General features: G+C 33.5%; 1 protein-coding gene across 1 annotated transcript in view; it reads left to right on the plus strand.

The window, feature by feature from the left end:
* The window catches only part of LOC139868346 (sucrose transport protein SUC8-like), a 33,794-nt gene extending 13,964 nt beyond the window's left edge, over nt 1-19,830 (plus strand). The window contains exons 2-4 of the mRNA XM_071856679.1: nt 18,007-18,070; nt 18,233-18,276; nt 19,636-19,830. Coding sequence (XP_071712780.1) covers nt 18,007-18,070; nt 18,233-18,276; nt 19,636-19,812 — 285 coding nt within the window. The 3' untranslated portion in view covers nt 19,813-19,830. The remainder of the gene's footprint in view (nt 1-18,006; nt 18,071-18,232; nt 18,277-19,635) is intronic.
* Nucleotides 19,831-20,779: the final 949 nt, after the last annotated feature.

Consider the following 20,779-nt stretch of genomic DNA (forward strand, 5'->3'; position numbering starts at 1 on the left):
AATTGATTCTGTACTAAGCTATTAAGTATGGACATTAACGGGTAGGTACTACCCTAGATATAATTATAAAACGCTAATAAGAAGAAAATGCTTTTATAATAATACCTGGTTCATATTATTAATAAGCTATAATGTACTGTAAATATACACTACATCTATAATATTCCATGTGAATAATTATTTTCTTTTCATTCTTATAGAAGAATATGGCGCGATTGAACCGAATGACGGAACAAGAAATCCAGGAACTCATCAATCAGCGAGTGAACGACAGAATGTTATGGGTCGAGGCTGCAAGAGGTGCTGCAGTTAACCCAAATCCTCGTGTGGGGTGCACTTACAAAACTTTTCAAGCTTGCAAGCCCTCATCATTCAGTGGAACAGAAGGACCGATCGGTTTAACCCGGTGGATAGAAAAGATGGAGACTGTGTTTAAAATAAGTGGTTGTGTTGAAAAGGACATGACCAAGTATGCATCGTGCACTTTACAATATAGTGCACTCACGTGGTGGAAAAATTATGTGAAGGCTGTAGGAGGAGATGTAGCTTATGATACTCCATGGGAAGAATTCAAAACAATGTTAATCAACGAATATTGTCCAAGGAACGAGGTTAGGAAGTTGGAAGATGAATTACGAAGTCTGAAGGTTATTGGTACTGAAATCACCAACTACAATCAGCGATTTATGGAATTAGTTTTGCTATGTCCTGAATTGGTTCCAACCGAAGAACGGAAAATTGAAATGTACAAAGATGGGTTGCCCAAAAAGGTCAAGGCAAATGTTACAGCATCGAAACCTAAGACAATTCATGAAGCTATAACCATGGCAAACGAGCTAATGGATCAGGTCATCATGGATAAGAAAGTATCCAATACTGATGTGAAGGTATCAGGTAACAAAAGAAAGTGGAATGGAAATTATGATCGAGGTAACCAACAACAATCTTTTAAGAAACAAGAAAACACGCAAGGTGCGAGTAGTGGTTTAAGCTTTGGTTATAAAGGACAAAATCCTTTATGCAACCGATGCCACAAACATCACACTGGTTACTGTAATGTGGTATGCAACAAATGTAATCGAAAGGGTCATCTTGCTGAAGATTGTAGGGCTCTCGTTACAAATGGTACCAAGACTCCTGCCACCAATGCAAATAGAACTGCTTTGGCTACCATTACTTGTTTTGGGTGTGGAAAACAAGGTCACTATAAGAGCCAGTGCCCGAATCCAGAGAAGAATATCGGACCTGCACGTGGGAGAGCATTTGTTATTAATGCTAGAGAGGCATGTGAAGACCCGGAGCTTGTTACGGGTACGTTTACCATTAATAACTTATCCGCATCTATTATATTTGATACTGGTGCTGATAGAAGTTACGTGTGTAGAGACTTTCACGCTAAATTGAATTGTTCATCATTACCTCTAGATGCTAAGTACATGATTGAGTTAGCTAATGGTAAACTAATTAAAGCCGATAAAATTTGCCGTGATTGTAAAATAAATTTAGCCGGAGAAACATTTAAAATTGACTTAATACCCGTAGAATTAAGAAGTTTTGATGTAATAGTCGGCATGGACTGGATGTCCAAAATAGGAGCTGAAGTTGTGTGCGCCAAGAAGGCAATTCGCATTCCTCGTAAGAATAAAACGCCAGTAATGATTTATGGAGAGAAGGGTAACTCAAAGCTAAAACTCATTAGTTATTTGAAAGCTCAAAAGTGCTTGAAGAAAGGGTGCTATGCTATCTTAGCACATGTTAATAAAGTCGAAAAGAAAGAAAAAGAGAAGTGCATCAATGACGTGCCTGTGGCAAGAGATTTTCCTGAAGTATTTCCGGAAGAGTTGCCGGGATTACCTCCATTTAGATCTGTAGAATTTCAAATAGATTTAGTACCAGGAGCTGCACCAGTGGCTCGTGCTCCATATAGACTTGCACCGTCCGAGTTAAAAGAACTTCAAAGTCAGTTAAAAGAATTACTAGACCGTGGATTCATACGACCAAGCACTTCACCGTGGGGAGCTCCAATTTTATTCGTCAAGAAGAAAGACGGATCTTTCCGAATGTGTATAGATTATCGTGAATTAAATAAGTTAACTATCAAGAATCGGTATCCACTACCGAGAATTGACGACTTATTTGATCAACTCCAAGGATCATGTGTGTACTCGAAAATTGACCTAAGATCGGGTTATCATCAATTACGTGTCAAAGAAGAAGATATACCGAAAACTGCTTTTCGGACACGCTACGGTCATTACGAATTTTTGGTCATGCCGTTTGGATTGACGAATGCGCCAGCTGTATTCATGGACCTCATGAATCGAGTTTGTAGTCCATATTTAGATAAGTTTGTTATCGTTTTCATTGATGATATTCTTATCTATTCCAAGAGTGAGCAAGAGCATGAACAGCATTTAAGGTTGATATTAGAGTTATTGAGAAAAGAACAGCTATATGCTAAATTTTCTAAATGTGCTTTCTGGTTGAAAGAAGTGCAATTTCTTGGCCACGTTGTTGGTAGCAAAGGAATTCAGGTTGATCCAGCAAAAATTGAAGCCATTGAAAAATGGGAGACTCCTAAGACACCAATGCAGATACGCCAATTTTTGGGTTTAGCCGGTTATTATAGAAGGTTTATTCAAGATTTTTCCCGAATAGCTAAGCCGTTGACAGCGTTAACGCAAAAAGGGAAGAAATATGAATGGACTTCCGAGCAGGAGAGTGCATTTCAATTACTGAAAAAGAAGTTGACTACGGCCCCTATTTTATCATTACCAGAAGGGAACGATGATTTTGAAATATATTGTGACGCTTCGTGACAAGGTTTTGGTTGCGTTCTTATGCAACGGAAGAAAGTTATTGCATACGCATCCCGACAATTAAAGATTCACGAGCGGAATTATACGACGCATGATCTAGAACTGGGAGCAGTCGTGTTTGCATTGAAGATATGGAGACACTACTTGTATGGGGTTAAATGCACTGTGTTTACTGATCATAAAAGTCTTCAACATATTTTCGATCAAAAACAGCTGAACATGAGGCAACGTAGGTGGGTCGAGTTAATAAACGACTATGATTGTGAAATTCGTTATCATCCCGGGAAAGCGAATGTGGTGGCTGACGCTTTAAGCAGAAAGGAACGAGAACCAATTCGAGTACGAGCAATGAACATAAAAATTCGCATGAATCTCAACTCACAAATCAAAGAGGCTCAACGAGAAGCTCTTACTAAAGAAAACATAGGAAATGAAATAATGAAGAAGTATGGGAAACAACTCATTATGCGGGAAGATGGAATTCGATATTTTGAAAACCGTATTTGGGTACCAAAGTTGGGTGGATTAAGGAAGTTAATATTGAATGAGGCACATAAGACAAGATACTCGATACATCCTGGAGTTGGAAAGATGTATCAAGATCTTAAGACGCATTATTGGTGGCCTAATTTGAAGACAGACGTTGCAACATATGTTGGGGAATGTTTAACTTGTTCCAAAGTCAAAGCAGAACACCAGAAGCCGTCAGGATTACTTCAACAACCAGAAATCCCAGAATGGAAATGGGACGGTATTACCATGGATTTCATCACGAAGTTACCAAAGACTGCCTGGGGATACGACACCATTTGGGTGATTGTTGATCGTCTCACCAAGTCTGCACATTTCCTGCCTATAAAGGAAACGGATAGAATGGAGAAACTATTACGATTGTATATAAAGGAAATTGTTTCAAGACATGGAATACCTATTTCCATTATATCCGATCGTGATAGTAGATTTACCTCAAAGTTCTGGCAATCACTACAGGAGGCACTAGGAACTCGTTTGGATATGAGTACCGCATATCATCCGCAAACCGACGGGCAGAGTGAAAGAACGATTCAGACTCTTGAAGACATGCTCAGGGCATGTGTGATCGATTTTGGAAACGGATGGGATAAATATCTACCATTAGCAGAATTCTCGTATAATAATAGTTATCATGCGAGCATTAAAGCTGCACCATTCGAAGCATTGTATGGAAGGAAGTGTAGATCTCCTATCTGTTGGAATGAAGTAGGAGATCGACAATTAACTGGTCCCGAGATCATACACGAAACGACTGAGAAGATAGTACAAATCAAGGAGAGATTGAAAACAGCCCGTAGTCGCCAAAAGAGCTACGCCGATGTCCGAAGGAAACCATTAGAGTTTCAGATCGGGGACATGGTTATGCTAAAGGTGTCACCTAGGAAAGGTGTAATACGCTTCTGAAAAAGGGGTAAACTGAACCCAAGATATGTAGGCCCGTTCAAGATCATCGAACGCATTGGACCGGTAGCTTATCGACTCGAGTTACCGCAACAACTCGCCGGAGTACATAATACCTTTCACGTCTCAAACCTTAAGAAGTGTCTTGCAAAGGAAGATCTCACCATTCCTCTTGAAGAAATCCATGTCGACGAGAAACTACAATTCATCGAAGAACCAATCGAAATCATGGATCGTGAAGTTAAACAGCTCAAGCAGAGCAACATACCGATAGTTAAGGTTCGTTGGAATGCTAGAAGAGGTCCCGAGTTTACGTGGGAACGAGAGGATCAGATGAAACAAAAGTATCCACACTTGTTTCTCGATGACGCAAAATAGGTACAATTTTAAAATTTCGGGACGAAATTTATTTAACGGGGAGGTAATGTAACGACCCGCACTTTTTCGATCGTTCTATACTTATAAGATTAATATTTACATAAATTAAACCTTACCAACATGATAAGCAATCCAAATTGTTGAGACTTATGTTTTCGAAAAGAGTTTTACACAACGTTTGACCGTCTAGTTTGACCGATGATATCACGAACTATACAATATATGATAATTATACGTTTGTGTATATATATGTATATATACATATTTAACATGATCTAAGAATGTTTTAATATCTCATTTTGTATTAATAACAATAAGTTATAAGTATATTTTGAAACTACTAACTTAAGTTTTCAAAACGATAACCATACGTAACGTTATTTGACTTAAATACTTATAACCTATAATGTTTATACATATATCGTATAAGTAATGTATTTAATCACTTTTAAAGGGCTTACATACATAAAACAATATAAGTATATTTACAAAAGATAGCTATATTTGAATCCTCGTTCCGTTTTCTCAAAGATTTCTATACGTATACCTAGGATATATGTACCCGTATCATACGCAGCTTCTAGATGTATTTACTATTGGTATATACCAATAAAAATCTACTCCTTAGCAGCCTTAAATGATTAAGAAACATGTAGAACCAACCATTTGTCAAGTAGCATGAATTATTTAGCAAGAAAACAAAGTTAGGTATCTTTTTTTTCCTTTATAACCTAAAAACGTTTTTATGCATGAACACCATTTCTTCACCCCATTTTCTCATACTTACACTTCCATTTCTCTCTAAAAATACTCTTAACTTCATACTTGATCATCTCCAAGCATTTTCCCCATCATTTAGCTTCAAAAACAATACTTAAACCTCATAAGAAAACCTTACAAAAACACTTCAAGAAATCCTTCCAAGAACACCAACTTACTTCCAATCTTTCATCCACTTCCATCACCCTTTTGGTTCTAGGTTCTTACTCCTCTTTTACAGCAACCTTGTCCAAGGAACTTGAGGTAGAATCTATGTTCATAACCTTATTCGATTCATATATATATAGCTATCTTATTTTGTGGTATAAAAGTTTAACAACAAGAACATAGTTTGAAAGTTTTCAAACTTGTTTGCAAACTAAATAGATCCTTCTAACTTAACTTTTAAAATACTTCAAGACCTGTAATATATCTTAAATATATGCTAATTTAACAAGGTATAACTTGGTTTTTCAAAGAACACCTTAAAAACTGAATTTACGACATCGGAGTGCAACCGGGGGCTGTTTTGGGTTGGATAATTAAAAACCATCTTAAACTTTGAATTGGAGGTTTATTTTCTGGAAAAATGATTTTTACTATAAATATGATAACACATAAAAATTTCATGATTTAACTCAAAGTATAAGTATTTTTAGAAAAATAATCATTTAAGGTTGTTTACATGATGGAAAATGATTAACTTCATAAGTTTCACTAAAGTTTGACCTATGACCTGTGATTTCGAATACAAACTAAGGTATTTACAGTTCATAGTCTTAAAGAGGGACTCGATCCAAGGAAGTGGCAAGTTGAATCAACGAAAACGGAGTTGTAACGAAGAAACTATGACCAAAACGAGATCGGATATCTAAGACTAGTTTAGCTACGAAAATAATTGGAGAAAATTAAATAAATCACATCTTTTTAAAATAACATGATATTTTATATATATGTACTCATAATTTAATTTTATATGGTTCAGGATCACCCGTAAACAATACGAGAAGATTAATCATAAGATCCCATGATTGTACGCAACATGTCATTTGACAACACCGGTACTTTATGTACGCAACACGTCATTTGACAACACCGGTACCATGGGTCAAGATTAATCTCGACCAATACATATACGATGGGGTTTTATTTATTTCGTTGGGGGTTTTATTTATTTCATTGCGGGTATATTAAACATCTAAAAATGAACCATTAAAATTGAATTACTAACAACGAACTGCTAACTACGGACTAAGGAATTATTAAAAGTATTAAAAGTATAACAAGTATATATATGTGACGTTTGTTTAAAAAGAAAAGGTATTGATATATTATATATGGATAGGTTCGTGATATCAACCGGAGACCAAGTCAAATTATATATATCTTCAAGACGAAAGTGAGTATATAGTCCCACTTTTAAACTCTAAATATTTCGGGATGAGAATACATGTATTTTATGTTTTACGTTATGGACACAAGTAACTGAAAATATATTCTACGTTGAGTTGTACCACTGGCATACTTCCCTGTAGCTTGGTAACTAATATTTACAGCGGTATTGTAAACGCGAATCCTGTTGATAGATCTATCGGGCCTGACAACCCCAACCGGACTGGACGACCAGTATTCAACGGTTGCACAGTACTTCGTTTTGTGACTACACTTGGTACGGTGTAGTAAGATTTCATATTAAAGGGAATATGCGACGTGATTAAATGTTAAGTATGGTTACCAAGTGCTCAACCACTTAGAATATTTTTATGAAAATGTTTATATATGAAATCTTGTGGTCTATATATAAATATATTGCTGCCGGCACTAAACCTATATCTCACCAACTTTATGTTGACGTTTTAAACATGTTTATTCTCAGGTGATAATTAGAAGCTTCCGCTGCATTATGTTGAATTTGAGCAGGATCTTGCGTACGCATATTTGTGTCAAAAATAAAACTGCATATCCAAGAACTTGTGTTGTAAAATATGCTAGAAATCGTGTTGTTATCATCATTTGTAAAGTTTGTAAGTCGAAGATTATCGCTAAACGATAATCATCTTTATTTCGTCCAAAGCTTGTATCAAAAATAAGAATCATGGTTTGTAATGTATAATATATGCAGTTTTTCTTTTAAAAATGTCGCATATAGAGGTCAATACCTCGCAATGAAATCATACGTTATCTAACACGTTCTTACGGTTAAGGACGGGTTATGACATAAAAACACTATAAAACTAAGAGTATAGTAAAAGTAAATAGATTCTTCCGGTGGCAGATGAAAGAAAAGAATGACAGATATGAAAGTTAGGAGTATATCAAGAATCAGAACTGGATGGAGCATATTAGTGAATAAAAGGTGTGAGTTGTGAAAATAAGGAAACGAAGGGGGTGGATATATAGTAAAATATCCGACAGAGCAATCAAAACATATTATCGCATTTAATCAAAGCTGATCTTAACTTCCTTAATTTTCGAAGAACCAAATCTTATTACGAAGATTTTCTCTAAATTCCTTGAATTTCGAAAATCAACCGTGACTATGTCATTGGTTAAAAAGAACGTGCATTTACTCATTTCATTCTTTTGTGATAACTTCACTCGTACCCTTCACAAAAATCAAATTGCTTTATCTATATTACTTGATGATAATAAAACTCTAATTTTCAACTCGTATACGTCATGAAAACATACTTATTGTCAGCCATGACCATTTCATTCAAATTTCGGGACGAAATTTCTTTAACGGGTAGGTACTGTGACAACCCGGAAATTTCCAATCAAATTTAAACTTTATCTTTATATTATTCCGACACGATAAGCAAAGTTTGTTAAGTTAAATCTCAAGAATTTTAAACTGTGTTCATACATTCATTATAACCTCGACCAAATTCCGACGATTCATGAACCGTTATATATAAATAGATATGTATATATATGTATGTATATATATATATATATATATATATATATATATATATATATATATATATATATATATATATTATAACTTGAGAATATTAATAAAGTATTAAACGTATATTACTTTACACGAACGCATTTGTTTCAATATGTTTATCGATGGAATTAGAAGATAATATCAAATGATTGATTTATCAGATACATTGTGATATGATTACGGGTCTATGTTATGAGGTCCACTGTGATTTAAGAAATCTATTCTTTTTGACAACATTCGGAAAATGGTAAAGTGATTTATAAGTAAGAACGTGGAGTGTAAATAACTTAGATGTTGGATATCGACAAGTTAAGTAACTCGACATTTTTCATACGTTTATTTAACCTTTGGACTTTATCCCATGCTTCACCAACAGACCGTAATTTAAAAACTTGAAACCTATTATGAATATATATGATTCTACTTTTCTAAAACATTTTATGATATAACGATTTCCATTATTTTAACCTTTTAACAAAATGATTCTTAAATATATTTAGTTTTGGAAAACAAAATTATCATATTTATTTGATTTATTTTCAAACGTACAAAAACGTTTTTAGTTTAAAAAGAATTTTATTATTAAAACGTATATAACGTTTATAAATATCTAGAACCACTTTTGACAACTCATTACTTAACCAGTATGATAAAGATAACGATATTTATATTTTATTTTATCAAATATAAATAATGATTTAAATTAATTTTATATATATTTATACGCGTATTATACGTACATAGTTTTATACTTTTACTATACTTTACCTTTACTTTACTTTTACTTTACTTTAACTTTACTTTAACTTTAATAATTCACTTTAATAATTCATACTTTAATAATTCACTTTAATAATTCATACTTTAATAATTCACTTTAATAATTCATACTTTAATAATTCACTTTAATAATTCAAAAATCTATTATAAATAGAATTCAATAGGTTTCATTATTTCATATAAACTTGAAAATATATTTCTCTAAACTCTCTCAATCGAATTACATATATATATATATATATATATATATATATATATATATATATATATATATATATATATATATATATATATATATATATATTTACTTAGTACTATTTCAAGATATTATTAGTATACATAAAATACTACGACGGAGTTATATTCAGACGATTTCAAAATAAGTTTTCAAATGGGATATAGTTAAGGAAATTATGGGTTATAGCTAAGAAGGTTATGGGTATTGATCGAGGGTATTGCTCGTGAGGTCAACTTAACGTTTATCATTTTCGTTGCGTCTACGTACTTTCCTGCAATATTGAATCACAATATTGATACGTGAGCATTCATATCTTATCTTTTATATATTAATAGTGTATCCCTGACTAGTGCTCGAGTATATATGATTATGCATGTTCGTATGCTTAGTTTCGTCGTTAAATAGTTTATGATAAATCACGAATTTGATACATATGCTACTGAGATAAGTTATATGATATGCATGTCGTTGAAAAGCTGAAGAAAAAAATTAATAACTTTTCATTTAGAAATCGTGTGGTTTCGATGAACGGATTAAAAGATATGGTCAACTGAATTATCATTAATTTTAATATTATTATTAAAACGATTATTATAACTCTTATCAGTTGATGTTATTACTAAAATTATCTTTATTACTAAAAATTAATATTTTTATTGAAACTATCATTTTATTATTTTTATCATTATTATTATTATCAATATTATTTTATCAAATAAATATGCGTACAAAGATATTTTTACCACACGTAATGTAATTACATTAATAATACATACCACTATATTTTTATGATATTAAGTGAATTTTATAAATTTTATTACTTGAGATATATAAAAGTATATTTTTATCATATATAAATTTTAATATAAATTTTTATTTATTAATAAATGACTTGTATTATTTAGTATAATAAGATCTGATAAATATATTTAAATATATAAAACTACTATATATAAGTTATATAATAAACATGTATAGATTTTGAAAGTCATTTTGGGTCAAGTTGACTTTTGTTGACTTTTGCATGTCGGTCTCGAGCATTAGGATTGTGATACACTACGACTTGACCTAAATTGTTAGACAGATATTGACCAACATATAAATATATATACTTAATATAGGTTCATGAATCCGAGATAAACCCTGCACTTGTTCAGTGCCGTCATAAACATAATTGCTACAAAATACAGTATTGTGAGTTTCATTTGCTCCCTTTTTATATATATTTTTGGGCTGAGAATACATGCGCTGATTTATAAATATTTTACGAAATAGGCACAAGTACTAAAACTAATTCTATGTGGGTTTAAACCAGAAATATACCCTTAGCTTGGTAACATTAAACTACTTGTCTATGTACGGTAGGCGCGAATCCTAAAGATAGATCTATTGGGTCTGACAAACCCCATCCTGACTATGGGATGCTTTAGTACTTCGAGGTTATTTTAAACACACCTGATCTGGTGTACTTCAGAGGGTAAAACGTGAACGTTAAGGCTTGTTACCGGGTGCCTACAACTTATAGAATACTTTTATACACTTGCGAGTGTACGGATATTTATAGAAACTGAAATCTTGTGGTCTATTACTATTACGGAAATGATGGATTATGATAAACTAATGAACTCACCAACCTTTTGGTTGACACTTTAAAGCATGTTTATTCTCAGGTATAAAAGAAATCTTCCGCTGTGCATTTGCTTGTTTTAAAGATATTACTTGGAGTATTTCATGGCATATTTCGAAGAACGTTGCATTCGAGTCATTGAGTTCATCAAAGATTACTATTAAGTTAATTTATAATTGGATAGTGGATATTATGAAATGGTATGCATGCCTGTCAATTTTCGATGTAAAGAAAGTTTGTGTTTTAAAAACGAATGCAATGTTTGTAATATGTATCATATAGAGGTCAAATACCTCGCGATGTAATCAACTATTGTGAATCGTTTATAATGTATATGAACGGGTCCTTTCAGCACGCCAAATAAAAAAGTTCACTTTGGGAGGAATGCATTTGTACCAGGTAGTTTTTCGAATCTCTGGGGCATCAACATCAATTAACCTGCGAAAAAATTTAACCGAAAAGACACTTGTTGTAGTAAAAGTAGCAACCCAAGAATCCAAATGGTTCGAAAAAGAAACTTGGTTTATTGCTGCAAGAAGCTCCTGCAGCTGCTGTAATTCGGTCCCTGCCCGAATGTCACGACGCCAGGACCAAACCCAATCATCATGTAAATGCCTCTCGCCAACCATACAAAATTTGTTATATTCAAGTGCATATAAACGAGGAAATTTAACCTTAAGAGGAGCGTCTAGAACCCACTGATCTTGCCAAAAAGAGGTCAAGCACCCATCACCAATTTTAATCCGCAAACAATTACCAACAGAAGGTAAAGACGAATGAAGATTTAAGATTGAGGGATTTATAATTGCCCAGAGACCATTTGCCAGACGCTTAACACGAGGGTTTAAACCATCGGTTTGGACACCGTGGATTGCTTTAACAACACGAACCCATGGCCAATCGGAACAAGTAAGATACCTCCATCGCCAATTGTATAAAAGAGCTTTGTTAAGAGAGTCAAAGCTAACAACTCCAAGGCCACCTTTTTCTTTACTTTTAAGAACGGTTTCCCAACGAATCCAGTGAATTTTACGATCCTCATTTGAACTACCCCAAAGAAAATTAGCACGAAGAGATTCAAGAATTTTAATAATACCTTTTGGAGCTTTGAAGATAGAAAAGAAATAGTTACCAAGTGTACCAAGGACCGATTTTATCAAAGTTAAACGACCACCAAATGATAGGAGTTTTACTTTCCAGTTAGATAAACGCTTTTCCACCTTTTCTACAATAGGTTTCCAACTTTTCAATAATCTCATGTTAGCGCCAATTGGGATTCCCAAATAACTGAAAGGGAACGAAGCAGTCTGACAACCAAAGATATTAGCCATACGATCCAATTCAGGCGAGGGAATACCGATACCGAAAATATTAGATTTATGGACATCAATCTGAAGACCTGAAACCAAGTAAAAGCATTTTAGAACATCGATTAGGTTCTTTAAATTATTATCGCTCCACTCGCCAATAAAGAGGGCGTCATCTGCAAAAAAACAATGAGAAATAAGGGTCTGGGATGCCAAATTTCCCACTTGTAATCCTTTGTAAAATCCATGGTCAATGGCATCCAACATAGCAACATGTAAACCTTCCATACAAATAATAAAAAGGAAAGGAGATAATGGGTCTCCTTGTCTAAGGCCACGACCAATTTTAAACTCCTCAGTTGGACTACCGTTAACAAGAATCGATGCAAAAGTGGAGTTTAGACAACCTTTGATCCAATGAATCCATCTACGCCCGAAACCTAAATTAGATAACATGGAAATAAGGAACTCCCAGCTTATCGTGTCAAAAGCCTTTTCAAAATCAACTTTGAGGAGCATAGCTTTTTTTCGTTTCCGTTTACACCAATCGATAATCTCGCTTATGATAAGGGGACCGTCAAGAATTTAACGTCCTTTAACAAAAGCAGATTGAACCGGACTGACCACATGATCGATAACCTTCGCTAATCGGTTCGCAAGGAGTTTGGCCAATAATTTATATTGAATCCCGATAAGGCTAATAGGTCGGTAGTCTTTTACAAAAATAGGGTTATCCACTTTTGGGATTAAAGTAAAAAAGGAAGAGTTACAACCTTTAGGAATGAAACCAGAAGCATGAAAATAATGAACGAAATTACACACGTCCTCTTTAACCATGTCCCAAAAATATTTCAAAAAACGGAAAGAAAACCCATCAGGTCCTGGTTCTTTGTCATCACCACAGTCCCAAATCGTTTCTCTAATTTCTTTTTCAGTAAAAGGGAGCTCGAGATCACCAGCTAAAATTGATGGAAGAGTGTGCATATTGTTACTGGTCCCGGAGATCTTGACAGAATTTAAGCGTTTGAATTTTTTGACAAAAAAATTAAGGAAGGCAGTTTTCACCAACGGGGGCGAGGAAAGCCAAACCCCGTTAGACATAATGCCAGAAACTGATTACTTTTTTCGTTTTCGATTGATAGCAGCATGAAAAAGAGAGGAGTTTTCATCACCAAAACGATTCCACAATTTCTTAGATTTTTGAGCTGCATTCAAACTGTCCAGCTTTTCGAGTGACGCAATCTGTTTCAGAGTATTAATTCGCTGAATGGACAAAAAAATATGGTCACCTCCTAATTCAAGATCATCATCAATAAGATCCAAAGAGGCCATCAGGTTTTTTTTCACATCATTGCACGAAGCAGAATATGTTTTGTGCCAAATACGTAGCCTTTGTTTAACCAACTTCAACTTGTTTTTGAACAAAATAAAAGGGTTAAGAACCGACCCATCAACATCAACATTAGCATCATTCCAGGCTTCCCTTACCACATCTTCAAACCCCTCAATCATAAACCAAGAGGCATAAAGTTTAAAAGGCGAAGGTCCGTAGTCATAATGCTCATTAAAGAGAACAATCGGGCAGTGATCCGACCAAAGATTAGGTAACACACGTCCAACAAGATCCGGGCACGAGTCAACAATACCACCCGAAACAAGAAAACGATCCAATTTTGCCCTACTATCACAGGATTTTGATCTGGTAAAAGATCGTGCACCCAAAGGGAAGTCCACAAGATCATAAGAAGAAATAAAATGATTAAAATCGTTAGCGGAAAGATTACAGAAAGCAGAACCTTGTCTTTCATGAGCAGCTCTAACAATATTAAAATCTCCAAAAAGAAAGTAATCTCCTACATTATTAGCCATGAAATCAGAAATAAACGACCAAAGTCTACCTTTCATGACACGATCCTGTGGAGCATAAATATTAACAAGATAACACCGGTTTAGAGAATTGGAACGAAAACCTTCCACGAGTAAAACATTATCTAAGGAGATAACCCTGTTTCTACGAAAACAAGAAGGGTCCCAAATGGTAAGAAGACCACCTGATCTACCCCGAGCACTCGAACATGCCAAGTTAAACGAAAAATTCCCCCAAAACGACTTAGCTACGGAAAAATCCAAGCAAGTTAACTTCGTTTCTTGAATTCCTAAGACGCCAATTTTATACTCATTACAAATATTACGGATCCATAGTTGTTTATGTTTTAATCTCGCTCCACCACCAATGTTAATAGAAAGGATATGCATTAAATAACATTTGATGCACCCATCCTATCAAGCATACACTTGAGATCCTTTTGATAACCATTCATATCATAACCTAATGACAAACCAACTTTGATTAAATTATCAAATCGTTCCGATATACTTGAATCAGAATGAGACTTTGAAGCATTAACCGCAGCATTTGAAGAGCAATTAGGAGAAGTAAAACGATTACCATTAAACCCAGGGGGTTTCGAAAATGATTCTGAAGTCTGAGTATTTTTATCCGAGGCTGAAGTGTAAACATTTATAGGTTTGGTTGGAGGAATAAATTGCTCATCGTTACTCAAATTGACACCTATAGGAGCCTGTTGCTCAACTGATTGCGAATGAGAATCCGACTTGTTTTCGTTTACCAATTCATTTAAGTTAACGTTTGCATCCGGCTGTGGAGAATTAGACTCTTCAAAGGAATCGCGAACGAATTCACCATCTTCAAAAGAACCATGACTTGATGAATCTGACCTATTATCATATTCCTCTTTATCCACAGCCGATTTTTCAAAAAATGATTCATTCAATACTTTCAAGACGGTAGGTGACCAATCATTCACTTCCTTGACAAGTACAGTATATTGTTTTTTCTGGACCGTAACAGAAACCCGTTCATGAATGGGATCTAAAATAGTGGTAATAATGCACACCTTACCACTTCCTTTCTTATCCTCGACTTCTGTATCTTGAAACACCACGCTACCAAAATGAAATGCAATTTTGTTAAAAGCATCATAGTGCCACGCCTTTGCAGGTAACCCAGCGATCTCGAGCCAAATAGCCCTTTCTTTAATAGTGAAAGAATCTGAGTAAGGGCATAGTTCAGATAATGAGTTTCGAACAAGGAGATTTTTTTTAAAATTTTCCTTAGATTCACTGTTAGGAAATTCAATCCATAACCAAGAACCTCCCATATATTGAACAACCAGAGAATCAAAACCCTCGTCGTTCCAAATACGGTTAAGTAGAGGAATTTGAGACGGGTTTGCGGCTTTACCAAAGAGAATGAGATCAGAGTTTTCTAACAACAACAATTCATCATCATCAATATGTATTTTTTTTACCGGGAGCGAAGAGGAAGTAGGGACCTTTGAACCGCCGAGTATCGAAGCGTAAGAGGTCCCATCGTTACAAAAAACAGGAGCATCTTTAGTAACAGGAGGTATAGGATATGGTTTTGGGATATGTTTACCTTTGTAATTTTTGGAGCCATTAGAATTCGATCTGTCAACTCTGGCGATGGCTGCGAATAGATGAAAATTACCGACCCAAATAGAGGATAAAGCCGATATCAGAGGTTGAACGGAATCGACGTTTAAAAATCTGGCAAAACCAAATCGGCAACCATTCTTCGTCAATTTGCGAGCGATGTAAACGTCGGCAACTCTTCCATGTTTAGAGCAAAGATCACGAAGATCTTTAGATTCGAAGTTTCGAGGGAAATTTGTGATGAAAACGTTGGTCGAGATTTTTGCTGTGTTGATGTGATCCAGATTAAAAGGGGAAGGCATATCGGAAAACGATTAGAAGAGAATTACAAGAAGAAGAACAGAACCTGATTAACAAATCAAGATTAAAAGGGGAAGGCATATCGGAAAACAATTAGAAGAGAATTACAAGAAGAAGAACAGAACCTGATTAACAAATCAAGAATCAAAATCAGGAATTAAGGATGATCACCTGCGAAAATAAGGATGAAATCTAGATGTAGTGTGAACGCATGTGGGTGAGAGCATTTTTGGGTCTTTATATTTGTGTTGTTTATGTGTGTGATACGGTGTGTTTTACCCTACACTTGTGAGATTGGGTATTGTTGTTACGTATCTATTGAAAATATAATAATCATCAACTTACCTTGACATACAGTCTACGTTATCTTGACTTCACACTCGGAATTGCTTATAAGAAGTTCAAAAAAATATTTGGATGGCTAAATCATTCTTAGATAAAAAATCAAGATAACTAACTTATCTTGACCTCTAGACTCCAGTCTCAATATCACAAGCACGACCCACTTAATAACCCTTCTTTTAATTATTTCTCTATATCTTTATACAAATCGGTTCGGTTCTTTCCCATTTTTTTTCGGATTCGGTCTGTCGGACGGAAAAATATGAAATTTAAAGACGACCGTACCGAAAAAGTTCGGTTCGGTCCGATACAATTTTCGAGTATTTTCGGTTTTTCCCGTACCATGCACATACATATATAGTAGACTACTTGTGTAGACCAAAAACATGTATATGTATATTTGTTATATAATAGAATTACATTACAATTACAATGCTTACATAGAAATTATATACTATTAAGAGTTGCGATAGCATTTTTAAGCATATTTAATAACCAAACTAATAAAATATTCAATAATGTACAAAAATTAGGAGTGTGCACCATTTAGTTTCAAACTGAATAAACCGAATATCGAATCGAATCCAAACAAAAAAAATCAAACCGAATTTTTTAAACGGTTTTCTGATCGATCAAAACTGAAACCGAATTTGTAATTCGGTTTTTGGTTTTGTTTTTGTTTTTGAAAATTTTAAATTTGGTTAACCGAAAACCGAATTAAAAACCGAATTCAAATTTAAATATTAAAACCATAACCAAAACCAAACCGAAAACCGAATTTGATTTCGGCTTGGTTTCGGTTAAAACCGAAAATCACTGAAAATAAAAATCTTCACCATCATAAACTTACATATAAATTAGGAATAACGGTTTTGAAATTAATTTAAGTATATACGGTATATAACATGTTTATTGTTTAATAAAAATGTAATAATACATCAAATATAATATAAATATATAAATATTATAATTGTAAATATGTTTTAAAATATTATTAAATTAATAACATTTTAAAACATATTTACAATTATAATATTTATATATTTATATTATATTTGATGTATTATTACATTTTTATTAAATAATAAACATGTTATATACCGTATATATACTTAAATTAATTTCAAAACCGTTATTCTTAATTTATATGTAAGTTTATGGTGGTCAGAATTTTTATTTTTAGTGATTTTCGGTTTTAACCGAAACCAAACCGAAATCAAATTCGATTTTCGGTTTGATTTTGGTTATGGTTTTGATATTTAAATTTGGTTTCGGTTTGGTTTTTGGTTTTGATTTTATAAGTTTCAAAATCGAAAAAATCGAACCGAATAAACCGAAAAATCAAAAAACCGAACCGATGAACACCCCTAACAGAAATATATGATGATGTATGAAGAAAATAACCTTTATAATATCATAAAATAAAATAAATAGCGTATGTATAAATTTTATTGGTGTACGAATATTTCAAATAGTTTTGAACAATTTTGGCATAGTATTGTGTACAGTTTATGCCACTGCAAATTTCACTCGCGTTGAATTTAGATTTTAATATTTTAATTTCATTAATTTAATTTTATTAATTTCAGATAACATTTAGTATTCCGTGTGCTCTAGCATCAATTTTTTCAAATGATTCGGGAGTAGGACAAGGTAATCAAACTATCACCATTTATTTATTTTTCTTTTTATGGCCCGTTACATATTGTTTTCACAGTAATTTTCATAAAGTAAATACAAACGTTTGCCTATTTAATCCTTATTAAATATTTATTTAATTTTATTTGACATATGTCTTATCTTCTTATGACTCAGGTTTATCGTTAGGTGTTCTTAACTTGGCAATTGTTATACCACAGGTATGATTAGTATATCTTCACATTACATTGTTACCATTAGTTATGTCAGTGTAAAAGACTTTGAGCTAGTAAATTAGTTGAATTCAATTTGTTAAAACATCAATTTGAATCAAGCTTGCTTGTGCTAGAGCTAGGGCTAGAACTGAGCTTAAACATACTTTGAAAATTGTTTAGTAAACTGCTTGATCTCAAAATAACTCATTCGCTTATTTAAGTCTCCCTTGGTGGCCATGGGACCGGTTAATCGGTAGAGCCGTCAGATAGTCGGTTTTATCCTTTTTAACCTAATTGAGTCTTTCATCAATATACTTTAAGTATTATTTCAATAATTTATAATAATAATATATAATTATATACTCTCTACGTCCCAAAATTATTAGAGAGCTCCTAACGGTGATGTCTTGCACCCCGCCTAGCCAACCGCCCTCCTCGGCGTCGTTGGCAGCGGCTAGCTCAGGGTGCTGCCCTGCCCTTCGCCCACCACCTCGTCCCTTGGCTCGTGCTTTTGTAAAATAACTGTGGACGGAAGAAACAAGACATTTAGCTTCTTCTTTTTTTTTTTTTCCTTTCCTTTGTTTTTTTTTTTTTTTTTTTTTTTTTTTGTCATGCGTTCATAAATTTGGATTATAGTAGAGAAGAAAGAAGAAGATGAAGTGTGGGAGAGGAGGAATCAAATGAAGAAGCTGGAGAAGCAGATGTAATTAAATTAAGGGTTCTTTAAATTGGAATTTGGGCTACAATTTGGGTCACATTCTTTTTAAAAATATACCGAGTATTATATTTTAAATTTAATTAGATTTAATTTATTAATTATAGTTAAAGTTAATAATGATAATAATAATAATAATTTATATTATAATAATTATAATATAATATTAATAATGATAATTAATAAACGTTTAGTTTTATTTAAATAAATATTGTTTAGAAAAAATAAAAAATAATTAAAAAATATGGAAGAAAGGCATAACTGTTGGGAGTGTTTAGTCCTGGGTTTAGTTCTGAAAAGGAAGTGCTGATGTGGCGTCTAGACATAACCATTGAGACCTCTCACTTCGAAATTTTAAGTTTTTCTTGTACAACTTTGACTTTAAATATTTTTATTTATGTTATATACTATTTAATGAAAGTTATACCAATGAATATGTTTATTTACTAAGGAATATGTTTATCACCAATTATTACAAACATCGATAATTTTTTTCATGATTTAAGCTTTTTCTGTAATGAGATAATAAATACAGGGTCCATTTTGAGACATTATCAAAACTTCCACGATCCTTCCATGTTTAGAACTTGATGTTTATAATGCAATTAACATACAAGTAGTATGATTTTTAACTTTTGTTTATGTTACAGATGTTTGTATCGTTATTAGCTGGACCATGGGATCAATTATTTGGAGGTGGAAATTTACCAGCATTTGTCGTAGGAGCAATATCCGCAGCAATAAGTGGAATATTAGCGTTTACTATGCTTCCATCACCACCTCCAGATGTTGTACTGGCAAAAGTTTCTGGGGCTGGAATGCACTAACCTAAGGCATGTGTTTTCCGTTCTCTTGTGTCCAAATGTTGTGTGTAATAGTTAAGTTGTAACGTGTTTGTTGTATGAAACGGTTAACCTTATGTTTTACTTAAGTGGTTGTTTGCATGTAATGTTACTGTGGTGTCATTGTCACATATGTAAATGCATCTAAAAAAAGCTGTAAATTGGTACTTATTTGCAGCATGTTTTAGTTTTCTACTTAGTTATATTTTTGTGATGCGTAGCCAGTAGCTCGAATATGAGATAGAAGACGAATTCAAAATCGTCACGCTAACAAAGTTCACAAACACATCATAAATCCAACATTACTTTTTTGCAAAATCTGGTAACGGGGCAACTACATTTACAAATACTCAATATGTTAGAAAATGATTATTTATCACCCACAAACAATGAAAGAGTAGTTGAACCAACTAATGTCTTCTTGGCACATAGTACATGTTTGTTTAATATAAAATGGGAGTTGTTAACCCATTAAAGAGAACAATCACTACATATAACACTTAACAAACATAGAACAAAATATGCAGAGAAAAACATACATATAATTCTATTGAGATTTTGTGAGTATACTTGTTCAAGTGGAACATTGCGAACCGTCGAAGGAATATAGGCTGTGAAACTGTGAAAGCTTTCCATTTGTGATTGCTTTCCCGACCGGTGATCTAAACGTCGATCCTATTCGCTTCCGCCGCTCGTATTCGGTATGTCTCGAATTTACATTTTTACAATATTGGTATCAAGAGCTTGATGTTTATTTCCCGGTTAAATCCTCTTGTCATATTCCATGCACATGTTCTACATATGTAGTCGTCACATAATATATATAGTTTTTTGATCTACTGTATATATGATGTATATCATAAAGGAAAGACAAAATTAGTGAAATTTGGAAGAATTTCAGGTTTGGATGAAGAGACCAATGATTTAAAAAAAAAAAAAAAAAAAAAAAAAA

This window comes from Rutidosis leptorrhynchoides, chromosome 9 (genome assembly GCF_046630445.1).
Source record: "Rutidosis leptorrhynchoides isolate AG116_Rl617_1_P2 chromosome 9, CSIRO_AGI_Rlap_v1, whole genome shotgun sequence".
NCBI lineage: Eukaryota > Viridiplantae > Streptophyta > Magnoliopsida > Asterales > Asteraceae > Rutidosis > Rutidosis leptorrhynchoides.